We start from the raw sequence: 17,467 nt of genomic DNA on the forward strand, positions 1-17,467 counted from the left end.
AAGAATTTCAGCTCAAAGGCAAAGAAAATATATTCAACAAAATTATAGACGAAAACTTTCCCAACCTAAAGAAGGATATACCTATGAAGGTACAAGAAGCTTACAGAACACCAAACAGACTAAATAAAAAAAAAAACAAACAACCACCCCTGTAGAGAGCCGTGTGGAGTCACACCTGTTGGCTATGTGTAGAGAGCTGTGTGGAGTCGCACCTAATGGTGCTGGCTCCCGCCCTCCGCGATTCCGAAAGCAAGTGCTCTCTGTGATAATCAACTTCTAATATCAACTAGGTCTGACTTATGCTATTATCACGCAATGATTGTCAGCTGCTTGCATATGCGTGGACCTATGGGCAGTGCCCACCTGGCAATCTGGGGTTGGTTGCCCATGCCTACTTAAGGGCTGGGAGAGGTTTGCCCAGGGAGAGAGGAAAAGAGATAGAGGGAGAGAGTGAGAGTGAGTGAGAGAGGAGAGAGAGAGATTTTACAATTGTCAAAAGGTCCTGAATAAAACTGCAGTGAGAAGAACTCTGGTGGTCGCGTCATCCTTGCTGGACGAGGGGGGCCGCGACACACCCCCTCACCATATAGTAATCAAAACACAAAATATACAGAAAAAGAAAGAATATTAATAGCTGCAAAAGAAAAAGGTCAAGTAACATATAAAGGAAAACCTATCAGAATTACACCTGACTTCTCAATAGAAACCATGAAAGCCAGAAGGTCCTGGATAGATGTGCTGCAGACACAAAGAGGCCATGGATGCAAACCCAGATTACTGTACTCAGCAAAGCTTTAATTCACCATTGATGAAGAAAACAAGATATTTAATGACAAAAACAGATTTAAACAATATGTATCCACAAACCCAGACTTACAGAAAGTAATAGAAGGAAAGCCACAAACCAAGGAAGCTAACTATACCCACAATAACACAGGCATCTGATAACCCCCCACCAGCATAACCCAAAGAAGAAAAACACAGAAACACTACTACTGAAACATAACCAGAGCTAACAACCACTGTGATGTAGGAGGTCCTTCTGTTTATGTGTTGCTTTCATTGGTTGAATAAAGAAACTGCCTTGGCCTTTTGATAGGGAAGAACTTAGGTAGGCAGAGGAAGGCAGAACTGAATTCTGAGAAGAAGGGCAGACAGAGAGACGCCATGGAGCTCCTGCCTGAGACGGACACTGGATAGAATCTTGCTGGTAAGCCACAGTCTTATGGTGATACACATTAAGGGAGATGGGCTAAACTAATATATAAGAACTAGCCAATAATAAGTTAGAGCGAATGGGCCAGGCAGTGTTTAAATTAATACAGTTTCTGTGTGGTTATTTCGGGTGTTAGCTAGCTGGGCTGCCAGAACAAACAAAGGGCCCACTCTCCTTGTAACACCACTGGTCATTATTATCACTTAATATCAATGGTCTCAATTCTCCTATAAAAAGACAGAGGCTAAGAGAATGGATACATAAACAGGATCCAGCATCCTGCTGTTTACAAGAAACACACCTCAACTTCAAAAAAAGATACTACCTCAGAGTAAAGGGTTACTAATCAAATGGAACTAAAAAACAAGCAGGTGTGGCTATTCTAATATCTAACAAAATTGATTTCAAACTAAAATCAGTCAGAAGAGATGGAGAAGGACATTTTATACTTATAACAGGAACAATTCATCAAGATGAAGTCTTAATCCTGACTATCTATGCCTCTAATTCAAGAGCACACACATATATAAAAGAAACATTAATGAAACTTGAATCATACACCAAACCCCACACACTAATAGTAGGAAATTTCAACACTCCTCTCTGGACAATGGACAGGTTAACCAGACAGAAACTTGAGAGAAATAAGAGGACTAATGTATCAAATGGACTTAACAGACATCTACAGAACATTCCACCCAAACAAAAAAGAATATACCTTCTTCTCAGCACCTTATGGAACCTTCTCTAAAAATGATCATATGCTCGCTAGCAAAGCAAACACCCACAGATACAAAAAAATTGAAGTAATCCACTGTGCCTTATCAGATCACCATGAAGTAAAGTTAGAATTCAACAATATTACTCCCAGAAGGCCTACAAACTCATGGAAACTAAACAGTCAACTACTAAACCACTCCTGGATCAAAGAAGAAAGAAAGAAAGAAATTAAAATCTTCCTTGAATTCAATGAAAATTAAGGCACAACATATCCAAACCTATGGGACACTACGAAAGCATTGCTAAGAGGAAAGTTCATAGCATTAAGTGCCCACATAAGGAAAGTGGAAAAAACTCACATCAATGACCTAACAGTATGCCTGAAAGCTATAGAAAAAAAAAGCAGACTCACCCAAAAGAAGACAGGAAATAATCAAATTGAGGGCTGAAATCAACAAAATAGAAACAAAGAAAACCATACAAAGAATCAACAAAACAAAGAAATAGTTCTTTGAGAAAATCAACAAGATTGACAAACCCTTATCCAAACTAATCAAAAGGCAGAGAAAGAACATCCAAATTTACAAAATCAGAAATAAAAAGGGTGATATAACAGACACTTTTTGTCATGGTATTAATGGTTATATCGAGAACTAACTAATTCTAGAAATAGGCTTTAAATACCTTTCTGTAAATGATTTCTGGTTTGAGTCTCTATCAGTTTTCTGCAGTGAACCATGAGCATGCCTAACAGTGACCTATGCAGTCTCCAAAATAAGGATGGGGTCCCACAACGACAAACAAACCAAGTCTATGATAACACAACTAAGCTGAAAAATACCACCTAAAGTTTGGCTTTGGACTACAGACTGCTCAGAACAGTTTTTGAGGTGGTTACCTGAGATGATCCTACCTCACAAACTGCACTTTCCCATTACGCATAGACTGGACAATAAATGAAACAGCTAATTCTTCTAAGACTTGACAATTAACCCAAACTTTCCTTTTCAGGATCCCCTAAAGATCATTGCCCCCAGACAACTGGCAGTAAATTTAAAAACATGACACCCACATTCCCAAGGGTGGGTTGGGTTGTTTTTTCGGTCATTTACTGGATTATAGATATATGTCATTGTTTAAGGGGTTACAAGTTGTTATTGGTAATGGTCAGGAAAAAAGCTATACATAAAGGAGATTAGATTCAGGGTTCTTATTCTGAAAATAAAAAATGGAAATACAGACATTGTAGGATAAAAGGGTAGATTACTGAATATACTCTGAAAAAAAAAAGGGAGGATATACATGTGATAAGATAAAAAGGTAGATTATTGAATCTACTTTTAAAAATGAATACTAGTTTTAAATATTTTATAATGGATTGGACATTTGTATACTGTATACAAATTTTGTATAATGATATAAATTTGAGATTAATTTTGTTAGAATATACTGTACATACATTTCTACCCTTGTTCATGGTATTGCACTCATACATATCATTTAACAATGTAATGCAAATTTCTAGTTCTTGAAAGTTATTATTACCTACTATTTAGGATAATAAGAAAATGCAGGTTAGTAATTAGTAACCTGTTACAACTGATCTTGTAGTCATATTAGGAATGTCTTCAAGGTCAAACAGAGATATAGATTAGATAGGATGTCTTCAAATACTTCAGAGATCTACAGACTATGGCATTTAAGATGTTTTAATAACAGAGTTGTTTGTTTTTTTTTTTTAAATCATAATGAGACATTTTTGTTCCTGGCAGCACCAATATACTTTGGAGAAGATGATGGGCATCAAAGAAACTCCACAGTTTCCTTTTTTGGTGGCAAAAGTAAACAACTAGGAAACAAAGTGCTTTTGCCTCGATTGCTGATGGTATGCTGTCCACATTGGACAAGCGGGATGCAAAGAGAGTGACTACAAAACCTTGCCAAGACAAGGTGGAACAGTCCTTTAAAAACACTGCTTAATAGAAAAGTCTGTCGAATATTTTAAACCTGTAGGATGAAAATGGGTATTGCAGAGGAACCTTGGGTTAATGTCCAGGTAGCCAGCTGTTTTTGTCATTTCCCACATTTTTTGGAAGTTGCTTGGTCATACTTCCTGCTTACTCAGGTAATATTATTTCTTTCGTGGGTCTCTGACAAAGTAAGCGGAACACTCATCCTTTGCTGGTGGGAATGCAAACTTGTGCAACCACTTTGGAAATCAATGTGGTGGTTTCTCAGAAAATTGGGAGTCAACCTACCTCAGGATTCAGCAATATCACTCTTGGGAATATACCCAAAAGATGCCCAATCATACTACAAAAGCATTTGTTCAACTGTGCTCATAGCAGCATTATTTGTAATGGCCAGACCCTGGAAATAACCTAGATGCCCCTCAATGGAAGAATGGATAAAGAAAATGTGACACATCTACACATTAGAGTACTTACTCAGTGGTAAAAACAATGACATCTTGAATTTTGCATGCAAATGGATGGAATTAGAAAACACAATCCTGAGAGAGATAACCCAGATCCAAAAATATGAATATGGTATGTACTCAACCATTAGTGGATTCTAGCCATAAAAAAAAGAACATTGAGCCTATAGTTCATGATCCTAGAGAAGCTAAGCATTAAGGTGAACCCAAAGGAATATATATATATATATATTCCTGGAAATTGGAAGCAAACAAGATCGCCAGGCAAAAGTTGGAAGCATGGAGGTGGGGGGAGGGTAGAGGGAAGGGGAGAGAAGGAGAGAAAGGGGAGAAAAGGAGAGTTGGGGAGAGCTTGGGGGAGTGGAATGGTTGAGATTGAGGAAGGACGGATATGGGAGTAGGGAAGGAGCTATCTTAATTAAGGGAGCCATTTTGGGGTTGGAAAGAGGCTTGGCTCTGGAGGGATTCCCAGGAGTACAAGGGATGTCCCCATTTAGGACCCTGGGCAGTGGAGGAGTGGCCTTGTCCTGTAGTCACACTGATGACTATCTTGAATATCACCATAGAATCTTGGTCTGGTGATGGATGAAAACAGAGACAGAGACCCATACTGGAGTACTGTACTGAACTCCCCAGGTCCAGTTGAAGAGCAGGAGGGAGAATATGAGCAAAGAAGTCAGGACCACGAGGGGTTGGTTCACCCATTGAGACAGTGTGTTTGAGCTAATGGGAGCTCACCAAAGCCAGCTGGACTGGGACTGAATGAGCATGGGATCAAACTGGACCCTCTGAATGTGATTAACAATTGGGGCAGACTGAGGGGCCAATGATAATGGCACTGGGATTTGTCTCTACTGCATGTACTGGCTTTTGTGGATCCTATTCTCTTTGGATGCATACCTTCCTAAGCCTGGATGTAGGGGGGAGGGCCCTGGACTTTCCACATGGCAAAGTGCCTTGCCCTCTCTTAGGACTGACTGGAGGGGGTGGAGAGGAGGGTGTGTGGGGGAGCAGGAGGGAAGTTGGAGGAGGGGAGGAAGTGGGAATTTTGACTGGTATTATTTATAAAGTAATAAAAAAAGAGGAAAAAAAGAATAAAAAAATTCTAGAAGTAGGAAAAAAAACTAGATAGTTACAGTTTTCCTTGTTTACCAGACTCAGAAAGCAAACTCTTTAAAGAGGTGGGAAGTGTTAAAAGGTTGAAATATATCAAAAGAGAGTTTTGGATGATAATGTAAATTAGGATAGAAAATGAATTCGATATAAGATTTTGGACTCAGCAAGATAGAATAGATAGTATTTTCTCCGAATTTGTCAAATGACAATGGACTAGACATTGTTGATGTGTTTATTGCCTGCACATACAGTATATAGCTATTGCACTTGTATATAGTTTTTCTTAAACTAGTTAGAGATTTCTTTTTCATTTTAGAAAAAAGGAGAAACGTAGTGATATTTTGTTTGTGATCTAACAAATAAAGCTTGCATGAAGATCAGAGTGCAGAGCTAAGTCTCTAGTTAGCCATAGGGACCAGGCAGTAGTGGCAGTAGTGGCACAACAGTGATATGACTGGGCAGAGAGAGGATTAAAGCAGGAAACAGGAGGTCAGGATTCATAGAGACAGGATCACTACTTTGGTCTAATCATCGGTAGACGTAAGAACTCTCTAGTGGCTGGCTGCCATGCTTCTCTGATCCTTCAGTTTCACTCCTAATTGCTGACTCCAGGTTTTTATTATTAACAATTAAAATTTGTGTTACACCTTTTTTTGTGTTGTTGAATAAAAAAATCAAAGTCCTTTTGTTAGGGACTATAATTGTACAGTTCTGTAGGATATTGGAGACTACCTATTTCTCAGAAGTATAGGGGGCAAAAATTCTTTTCATACTTTGGGTCATCTCTTTACTTTATTGATAGTTTACTTTGCAGTGGAGAAGCAGCTTTTAAATTTCATAAATTCCACTTCCTAATTCCCGGGGTTAATTCCTGTGTTCCTGGAGTTCTTTAAAGAAAGTCTTGCCTATGTCTGTATCTTGACGTGTTTCTCTTTACTCCATGCCCCATGAGTGTGTGTGTGCAAAATATGGGTTCATTTTCCTAGCACCATTAGTTGAATAGTCTTTTCCAGTGTGTGTTTCTGATATCTCTGCAAGTTTTTAGGTGTGTCCCTTTTCTCTTTCTCTTGTCTGGATGTTCTGGAGAAGACTCGGAACACTCTATGTTGTTTTAGGAAAGAGTCTGAGTGTGCCAGGAGACAGTGAGCACTCCTGTCTACTACCAGATTTAAGATGAAATTGTTTCAGTTTTCTTTCCACTTACTATAATCATTTGGCTTATATGCTTGCTGTATAAAACATTTGCCACACTGTAATATGTTCTTGTATTCCTAGATTCCTCAGACTTTTAATCATAAAAGCATACTGAACTTTTTCAAATGCTTTTTCTCCATCTAACCAGATTATCCTGTGATTTCTGTTCTGATGTATAGCTATAGAACATATTAAATGTACTGATCTCTGTATGTTGAAGTAACTCTGTATCCCTAACATGAAGCCAACTTGGCTGTGATAATCTTTTTATGTGTTCTTAAATTTGATATTCAGAATTTTTGCATCTGTATTCATCAAGGGAATTGATCTAAACTTTTCTGTCTTGGCTGTATCACCAGCATGTTTTGGTATCAGAGAAATAATAGTTTTGTAGAATCAGTTGCAGAGCATTTCTCCCCTTTATGCTTTGTGAAATATTTTGAGAAGTATTGTTAGCAGGTCATTCTTAAAAGTTTGGTAGATCTCAACAGTCAATCTGTCTTACACTTTTCTTTGTGGGGAGATGTTTAATTATCACTTCTAACATAGCTTGTAATTGGATTAAAAAGTTGATATAATCTTCATTTAATTTTATTAGGCTACATATATCTAGGAATTGATTAATTTTGTCTACATTTTCCAATTTATTGGAATATAAGCTTTCCATGTATTCCCTAATGTTCCTCTGGAATTTATTAGGGTCTGCTGTGACAATTTCCATTTTATCTCTAATTTCTTGTTTTGGGTATTTTTTCACCTTTGGTTAGCTTGGCTAGAGGCTTCTCAACCATCTTTATCTTTCAAATTACCAGCTTTTTGAGTCTATATATTGTAATTGTATTCTTTATCTCATTATTTTGCCTTAATATTTATTATTTCTTGACATCTGCTGTATTTTTTTAGCTTTTTCTTCTTTTTTTATTAATTAATTTATTTAATTATTAAAGATTTCTGCCTCTTCCCCGCCACCACCTCCCATTCCCTCCCCCTCCCCCAATCAAGTCTTCCTCCCTCCTCAGCCCAAAGAGCAAGCAGGTTTCTCTGCCCTGTGGGCGGTCCAAGGACCACCCACCTCCATCCAGGTCTATTAAGGTGAGCATCCAAACTCCCTGGGCTCTCACAAAGCCATTACGTGCAATAGGATCAAGAACCCATTGCCATTGTTCTTCAGTTCTCAGTAGTCCTCATTGTTCGTTATGTTCAGCGAGACCGGTTTTGTCCCATGCTTTTTCAGACCCCGGCCAGCTGGCCTTGGTGAGTTCCCGATAGAACATCCCCTTTGCCTCAGTGTGTGGGTGCACTCCTCGCGGTCCTGCTGTATTTTTTTTGTCTTTTTATTTTTCTAGAACCCTGAAGTGGATCATTAGCTTACTTACTTGAGGTCACTCTGATCCTTATACCAGACTCAGAGCATAACACCACCTATGTAACAAGCAGTATGCCTGACTTTAGAACACTGTGCAAAGGAAGTGGATGAATAAACTAATTACAATAATATCACAGTGCTCTGCAAAGATGGGCACAGGCTAGTTGTGAATACATTAAGAGAACACTAGACTTCATGATGAGGAGAGGTGAGAAGAAGTCAGGCCAGTATGGTGCTCTTCCTATGGGAAAGCAGGAAAAGAAAAGAGGGGGCTTCCCAGTGATCAGCTTAGAGAAGCCTGTCACAAGGTATGAATCAGACAACAAAGGAAGTGACCCTTATTCTCCCTTAAAAAAAAGAGACATTTTCCCTTTTTAAGTCAAACAGCGAACCTCGAAGCTGCCTCTAATTCACAACTTCATTTTCACTGTTTATGAGGACATTTAGAACTTGATCATCAAGTACTTGAGGAAAACATAGTTTAACCTGGAGTGGTGGCTCAGGAGTCAGGAGCACTTGCTGCTCTTGCAGAGGACTGAGTGCAGTTCCCAACACCTTTGTGGAATAGCTTCTAAGCACCAGCTCCAGAGATATGACACCTCAGATATGTGCACACACCCACACAAACATATATACATAGACATCATTTAAACATATAGTTCAAAAAGTTCTCTGGATTAAGCAAAAAACAAGTGATACCTCTCTCTCCTCTGTCTCTGTCATGGGATTCCCCTCTGTATGATGTGAATACCATTAGTTAATAAAGGACTGTTTTGGACCTATAGCAGGGCAGAACTTAGTTAGGTGGGAAAGACTAAACTGAATGCTGGGAGAAGGAAGGCGGAGTAAGGAGAAGTCATGTTGCCCTGCCGGAGACAGATGCTGGAACTTTACCCTGTAAGCCACAGCCTCGTGGCAATACACAGATTAATAGACATTGGTTAAATTAATATGTAAGAGTTAGTCAATAAGAAGCTAGAGCTAATGGGTCAAGCAGTGTTTTAAATGATAGAGTTTCTGTGTGATTATTTAGGGGCTGAGCAGTCAGGAACAAACAAGAGGCTCTCTTTACAACATGTCTCTGTCTCTCTCTGAGTTGGAGATGAAACACAGGGCCTTACACATGCTATACAAGTGTTCTATCTACTCCACGTCACGCCCCAAGACTAGGTACCTCCTTTAGAGAGCATACTCTCTCCATATACTTGACCAACATTTTCATTCTAATATCTCTTTTAGTTATACCACCCAAGGTTTAGATTAAGTGTGGCAGTTTAACAATGATTATTCATACTTAGCTTACATAAAAACCAACAACAACTAAGGAAGTTTTATTTGTCCACAATTTCAGGTTGGGTCTCTTCCAGGTATTCTTAGAGTCTCCCTACCAACTATCAACTTTTCTTTTCCTCCATCCTGTTGGTTTTCTTTTTCTTCTTTTCTTTTACTTTAGTGATCATGTCTTGGCTCATAATCTATGCTCCTAAGATTATAAGACTCTAATACTGTTAAATGAAGGCTCTCCTGTCTCCCTGCTGCAGTTCCCTCTTAAATAAGTTGCCTTTGTTTTGTGCTGTCTCATTCAACTAGGTTATGCCAAGGGCATGAGCAGGAATGTGATGAGGAACATGAAACTGACCTTCACAAGCACTCTGGCCTAAAGGCACCTACAGGGCTGTCAACCTCCTTTTAGAGAGTGAAGGCATGCATAGAAATAACATAAGCCGCCACATCCCTCTGTGGTCATTGTACAATCTAGCTTTCTGAAAACGGAGTAAAAATGGTCTATGTTAAACAACTCAGCTAAACCACATAACATGGCATTAATATTGTTGGGATTTTTGTTTTCACCTTCCCATATATGCAAATTGTAGTTTTAAAATTAGGATTCCATTAGCTAAAACTCTTAACCCATGTAAGGTAGATGTCTCCTGTCTGAGCAGCAATGTTCTTAAGAAAGTTTGCAAGAAATCCTCACGTTTGACCTTTGAGTCTTGACACTACTTGGGAAATGGCAGTTAACACATTACCTGCATTTTCATGATATGAATTTTTTATGACACAGTTATTTTTATCTTAATATATAAAGATTATTTTTTGCTATTTGAAGATTTAAACTTATAAAAACAGAAGAAAGGCATCAAATATCAGTGTTAGAAGGCCAGAAATGTGGCTAAAGTATCTGATTTTACATCATAAAAGGCAAGGTTCTCTGAATACTCATCACTTAATGTCATATAGTTATTTATAAACACTTGTATATTTAAATGTACAAATTAACATATACAAGCTTATACAGTTCTAAATATTCATCAGTTGATGTTATGTGGTTACTTATAAATACTCATATTTAAATATTTAATACATGCAAACATACAGAAGCCACCAAATAGTTTTTTATTCAAGAACTAAAAACAGAAAAGGGTTTTCCAAAAGGAAACCAAATATCCACTGCTCTTTATTAAGTAACCATAAATGCATTTTCTTATCCCATCAACTGTCTCTCCAGTAACCCCCTCCTGCTTCAAGTTTCTGTTTCTGATCACTAAACTCCTAAAACAACAGGAGAGAAAAAGAAAAGAAGAGGGCCACAGTCAGGGAAGCCAAGAGATATTTGTATATTTTAAAACAGCATGCATATAATGTGATTTCCAACATAAAAAGAAAAGGAACCTTCTGGGTCAGAAGAGGTCACTTACCTGCTGCTCCTGTGCTCTAGCAGCACCAAGTTCTGAGAGTGACATGGTGAGCTTCTCTTGCTGTTCTGATAGGTACTTCTGGTAGAGACTTAGAAGTTCTTGGCATTCTCTATACTGTAGCTGAAGAGGTGAGATTGCAAATTAAGGAGAAAAAACTGGTTCATATACAGATTGCAATAAAGAAGACAAAAGCAGAAATACAACAACATTTGATCAGAGGCAGTGAGTATGGGGGTCATCAGATAAAAGCAGTTTATGTGTCCAGTCACAAAGCAATAATTTTAATAAATAAAGTAGCACTGAAGCCAGGTGGTGGTGACACATGCCTTTAATCCCAGCACTCAGGAGGTAGAGGATCTCTGTGAATTCTCCAAAATTACACAGGGAAATCCTGTCTCAAAAAACCAAAACCAAACAACAACAACAACAACAAAAAGAAAGTAGCATTGGCCATCCCGTGAAGAGACATTTCTCTTAGTTCTTTGCAGAGCTATGCAAAGGAATGCCTATCACATTGTGTAAACAAGCAAAATGAAGCAGAGCATAGACTGTATGACTGCAATCCCATGTGCCCAAGGATGGACTGGGCAAAAGAGTCAGACATAAAAAGAAAGAAAAGGGAAAAGGAAAAAAGAGGAGAAAGAAAAGGGAAGGTAAGAAAAGGGAAGAGAAGGAAAGGAAAAAGATAAGAAACCAATGATTTAAATTTAAGAGTTAAAATTATAACAGTCTCAGACCTGACACAGCAAACACCACAGGAACAGATATACGGGAAGGAACTGTTGAGCAAGTGAGCCAGAGCCAGAGACCACTGAGGGTCTGGACATGAATCTGGGACCTTCAAGAGAGTAGCCCTTAGCCAGGAACTCTGTGGGTCTGGGTGTGAGTCTAAGACCTCCAATGGAACTAGGCCTGAGCCAGGACCTCTGTCGGTCTGGGCACGAATCTGGGACCTTCAATGGCGTAGGCAAAAACAAGAGATCTCTAAGGGTCCAGGTATGAGTCTGGGAACTCAGAGGGAGTAGGCCTGAGCCAGGACCTCTGTGGGTTCAGGCGTTGGTCTGGGACATCAAAGGGAATAGGCAGGAACCAGAAACCTCTGTGGGTCTAAGCCTGAGTCTGGGACCTCAGAGGGAGTAGGCCTGAGCCAGGATCTCTGTGGGTCCAGGCGTTGGTCTGGGACATCAAAGGGAAAAGGCAAAAACCAGAAACCTCTGTGGGTCTAAGCCTGAGTCTGGGATCTCTGAGAGAGTAAGACTGAGCCAGGTCCTCTGCTGGTCTGGGCATACCCGAGCCTGGGAACTCTGAGTGAGTATAACAGAGTCAAAGACCTTTGCAGGACCAATTCCAAGCCAGGGACCTAGGAAGGAGTGGATCCAGACCAGGATTTACAGAAACAGATTAAAGCCAGTAACCTAGGCCAAAGTAGGGCTGAGGCAACTAACTCCACCTTGGGCTGGAGCAGGCCTGAGGCAACGAATTCCACAGGAGTGAGACTGAACCAGAGACCTAGGCCAGAGTAGACTTGAGAAAGCTAGTTCCATGGGAGCAGGAGTGAATCCAGTCCAGCGACGTTGGCGGACCAGAACTGAGCCAGCAACCTGGGACAGAACAGACCTGAGACAGCAAGCTCCACGGCAAATGCCCACCAAAATCCCAGCAAAATTCTTCACAGACCTTGAAAGAATGGTACTCAACTTCATATGAAAAAGCAAAAAACCCAGGATAGCCAAACCAATCCTGTGCAATAAAAGAACTTCTGGAGACATCACAATCCCTGACTTCAAATTCTACTATAGAGCTACAGTACTGAAAACAGCCTTGTTGTGGGAGCTGTGGGCTGTGTTCCTGCCGCCCCAGCTCCTGGTTGCCTGGCTAGCTTATGCCCCGAAATAACAACACACAAATTGTATTCTTTTAAACACTGCTTGGCCCATTAGCTCTAGCCCTTACTATCCTGATCAACCCATCTCTAATAATCTGTGTAGCACCAGTCTTACCGGGAAAGAGTCAGCATGTCTGACCTGGTGGCTGTCTGCATCGCGTCTGCTCTGGACTGGAGCAGCAGGGCGTCTGCCCGGGAGAGAGGAGCATTGCATCTAAGCTCACTTCCTCTTCCTCCCAGCATTCTGTTCTGATTACTCCACCTCTGAGGTGTTCTAACCTCTGAGGGCCAAGCAGTTTCTTTATTATTTAACCAATGACCTTCCTCCATCACAGCCTGGTATTGGCATAAAAACAGACAGGAGGACCAATGGAACCAAACTGAAGACTCAGATATTAATCCACACACCTTCGAACACCTGATTTTTGACAAAAAAAACAAAAAATATCAAATGGAAAAGAGAAAGCATATTTAACAAATGGTGCTAGCATAACTGGATATCAACATGTAGAAGAAAAAAAATAGGCCCATATCTATCAACATGCACAAAACTCAAGTCCAAATGGATCAAAGACCTCAACATAAAGCCTGCCACACTGAACCTCACAGAAGAGAAAGTGGGAAGTACACTTGAATGCATTGGCACAGGAGACCACTTCCTAAATACTACCCCAGCAGCACAGACACTGAAACAATTAATAAATGGTACCTCCTAAAACTGAAAAGCTTCTTTAAAGCAAAGGACACGGTCAATAAGACAAAACGTCAGCTTACAGAATGGAAAAAGATCTTCAGTAACCCCACATCAGACAGAGGTTTGATCTCCAAAATATACAAAGAACTCAAAAAAAAAAAAAAAACTAGTCATCAAAAGAACACATAATCCAATAAAAAAAAATGGATACAAACCTAAACAGAGAACTCTCAACAGAGGAATCTAAAATGGCTGAAAGACACTTAAGGAAATGTTCAACATCCTTAGTCATCAGAGAAATGCAAATCAAAGCAACTCTGAGATTCCATCTTACACCTGTAAGAATGGCCAACATCAAAAACACTGATGATAACTTATGCTGGAGAGGTTGTGGGGAAAAAGGAACACTTCTGCATTGCTGGTGGGAATGCAAGCTGGTACAGCCCCTTTGGATCAGTATGGTGATTTCTCTGAAATTTAGGAAACAACCTTCCTCAAGAAGACCCAGTAATACCACTTTTGGGTATATATTCAAAGGATGCTCAGTCGTGCCACATGGAAATGAGCTCAGCTATGTTCATAGCAGCATTGTTTGTCATAGCCAGAACCTGGAAACAACCTAAACGCCCCTTGACAAAAGAATGGATAAAGAAAATGTGGTACATTTACACAATGGAGTACTACATAGCAGAAAAAAATAACTACAAATGGATGGAGCTAGAAAACATCATTTTGAGGAAACCCAGACCCAGAAAGACAATTATCACATGTACTCACTTATAAGTGGTTTTTAAACATAAAGAAAACCAGTCCACAAATCACAATCCCAGCATACTTAAACAACAATGAGGACCCTAAGAATGACATACATAGATCTACATGGGAAGTAGAAAAAGACAAGATCTACTTCCCCTGTAGATCTATGTATGTCATTCTTAGCATGGGGACCTTGGAAGAGGGTTGAAGTGGAGGGGAAAGGCAAGGAGGGGAGCAGAGAAAAATCAATAAAAGAAAAAAACTATAACAATCTCAGAAGAAATCATACAAGTACTTCTTTGTGACCTTGAATTAAGTAACTGCAAAAACAAATGCCTCAAAATGAAATATGTTGATATCGTATATATGGTAAAGAGTTAATATTCAAAATATATAAACAGCTCCTATAATTAAACATAAATAATATTAATCTAATTTTAAAAACTATCATAAGCTGAGGCAATCTGCAAAAGGAAATACATAGATAGCCAAGAAGTAAAAGAAGCTAACCACAACTGGCTATCAGGGAGAAAGGTAAATCAAATGCGCTAGGAGAAAGGACTTTACATCCAGTAGGACAGCCTTTTTTTTTTTTTTTTTTTTTTTTTTTTTTTTTTTTTTTTGGTTTTTCGAGACAGGGTTTCTCTGTAGCTTTGGAGCCTGTCTTGGAACTCCCTTTGTAGACCAGGCTGGCCTCGAACTCACAGAGATCCGCCTGCCTCTGCCTCCCAAGTGCTCGGATTAAAGGCGTGCACCACCACCGCCTGGCTGAGTAGGACAGCCTTAATCAAAGACTCATAAAGGCAAGTCTAACAAGGACATGCTCAAGTGGAACCTTCCAGGCTATCTAACAGGCAAGTAAATGTACTGCTACTTTGGAAAAAAATGAGTAGTATTTTTAAGTGTGAATTTACTACATAATCCAATATATCTCATCATCCAAGAAAGAAATGTTAAAAAGCCTAAACAAAAACTCATACATGGCATCTTCAGAGCAGCCCTGCTTATAGTAGTTTCGAAACAACAAGAACCTTAATGTCCATCAATTTATCAACGGAGCACTATCTATAAAATAGAACATCTTTTGATCATAAGTAAATGAGGAATTGTTACATAACACAAACCTTGAAAATATTATGTCATGAAAAAGAGTACTTACACAAAGAGTAGATATCATAAGCATTTATTTTTATGAGAAGTCAAGAATAGGCAATTCAGACAAGGAAGTAGATTGGGGTTGTTAAGACTGGAGGAGAGGAACTTGGGCAATGGGTACAGGTTTGGAACTAGGTTTTGGAGTGAGATGGTGGCAGTGTTGTTCCTCGGGAAAATGTCATTTACTTGTACACTTGGAAATATCAGATTTTTATGTAAACATTATCTTAATGATTACTGCTTATTTTATACATTGAGTTCCTAACTTTATTAGGCATAAAGGGATTATACTTTAAATTTTTGTCTTGTTTTGCATATTAATAATCACATCACTAATACTGTTACCCAGGAATTTTCTGCTGTGCTCCTTTTTTCCCCCACAGCTCCTACCATGTGAAGAATGCTCAATGTAAACACACTAAGTCCAACTTCATAGGTCAGGCACCTCCCAGCTTCTTAATGTTCTCCCTTCTTAATTTTCTCCCTTTTCCTCAGATCATTTCTGAATCTCCCTCTCAGCATTTATTTAGGTATGCTGTTGGCACAAGAATTACTGTCCAATGGGATTACTCTATACATATACTTCTACACCAGATCATCATGATTAAGAACAGGGATAATATTTCTTAAATGTCAAAAATTGTAACTAGTTTCAATATTCCTTAACATTTTCATAACCTAATCATTGCTTCTGGGCAGATTCCTGTTCTAATAACTTTTGCCAATCATAACTGCATAAATAACCAACTGCTTCATTATTCTGGTTATTAACCTTTAACAAAAAGGAGCCCAAGATGGCTTATAGGAGAAGACTGGCTCACAGTGAAAGGCCAGGTCACTAAGCTTATAGAATACATTAATTCCAATAGCTTACTGAATACTTAGCATCTGAAACAATAGCAGAAATAACAGAGCAAGAACAGTGGTCTAAATAAGGTAATAGTTTCTAACGTCAATCTATGTTGGATTCCTGTGGTTTTACATTTCTGGTTTTGAATTTGCGTGTGTGTGTGTATGTGTGTGTGTGTGTGTGTGTGTGTGTGTGTGTGTGTGTAAACTCCAAGAGAGACAAATGATTTGTTTGGTCCCAAGGTGTTTGTGACAGCTATTATGAATACAAAATGTTTTATTCTAGCTGATACCATAGGCAATAATATTTATAATAGATGAATGTCTAGTCACAGAATACAAATTTTATTCTGGGAAAAAAGCAAGCACAATTACACAGACTATGGGTTAACATCAGCATTTGACATGAGATATAGACATTAAACACATGCCATGTGGCAGTGTGGGGTTTTGAATAAAAATGCCCCCACAGGCTTCTAGGGAATGGCACTATTAGGAGGTGTGGCCTTGTTGGAGTAGTGCCTTTGCTGGAAGAAGTGCATCATTAACAGGTGGGTTTTGAGGTCTCAAATGTCCAATCCAGGTCTAGTGTGACATTCACTGCCTGCTGCCTGCCAATTGGGATATAGAATTCTTAGCTCCTTCTGCAGCACCATGTCTACCTGCAGACTGCCATGCTTCCGTCACGTCTGAAATTGTCAGCCAGCCCCACTTGTATTTTGTAAGCAGCAGGATATAAAAATGTATAGTCTTACCTTTAGTTTTTAAATCTCTTTCTTGATTTTACAAGATTTGAGAATGACCCATATTTCCTTCTCCTAGCATAGTGAGACTTTAGCCCTGTACCTGGAGTGAGATCTTAGGAAAATCCAAGTAAAAGTTTTCTTCACTGAAGGGAGGACTTACTTACCTGAATCTTGGTTATGTAACTGAAAAGGATGTACTAGATATAGGAGATGAAACCTGAGAAAAAGGTGTACAACAAACCATGAAACAAACAGGCATGCTGCAGTATGGCTAACCACCATGTAGAAGTGAGAAAAGCAACCAGTTACCACAGTCTGTACTGAAGAAAGAGGTCCTCACAAATGACCTACATCAGTAGCAACTCGTATTGAGTAAGATCCCACTGAAATCTAAACAACCAAGCCCATCAGGTGAAGAGGCTACAGAGAATGATCTCTTCAGGCAGCACAAAGACTTAACATGAAAACAGACCACACAGGAAAGGAAAGTGAGGCCTCTGAGAGAATGAATATGGCGGCACATGAAACCGTAGAAACTCTGAGGTGGGGGCACTACAGACCAGACAGGATGGCCTAGTGGGCTGCCAAAATGAAAAGATATTGTAACTCGAACTCTCTCTTTGGTCCAGAAAAA

The 17,467-nt window shown here is 39.3% G+C and overlaps 1 protein-coding gene across 4 annotated transcripts in view; it reads right to left on the bottom strand.

The window, feature by feature from the left end:
- The window catches only part of Kiaa1328 (KIAA1328 ortholog), a 265,884-nt gene that overhangs the window by 157,954 nt on the left and 90,463 nt on the right, over window positions 1–17,467 (bottom strand). For all 4 annotated transcript variants that reach the window (XM_057788713.1, XM_057788712.1, XM_057788711.1 and 1 more), the window contains one exon: window positions 10,749–10,876. In XM_057788713.1, coding sequence (XP_057644696.1) covers window positions 10,749–10,876 — 128 coding nt within the window. The remainder of the gene's footprint in view (window positions 1–10,748; window positions 10,877–17,467) is intronic.

This window comes from Chionomys nivalis, chromosome 14 (assembly GCF_950005125.1).
Source record: "Chionomys nivalis chromosome 14, mChiNiv1.1, whole genome shotgun sequence".
Taxonomy (NCBI): Eukaryota; Metazoa; Chordata; class Mammalia; order Rodentia; family Cricetidae; genus Chionomys; species Chionomys nivalis.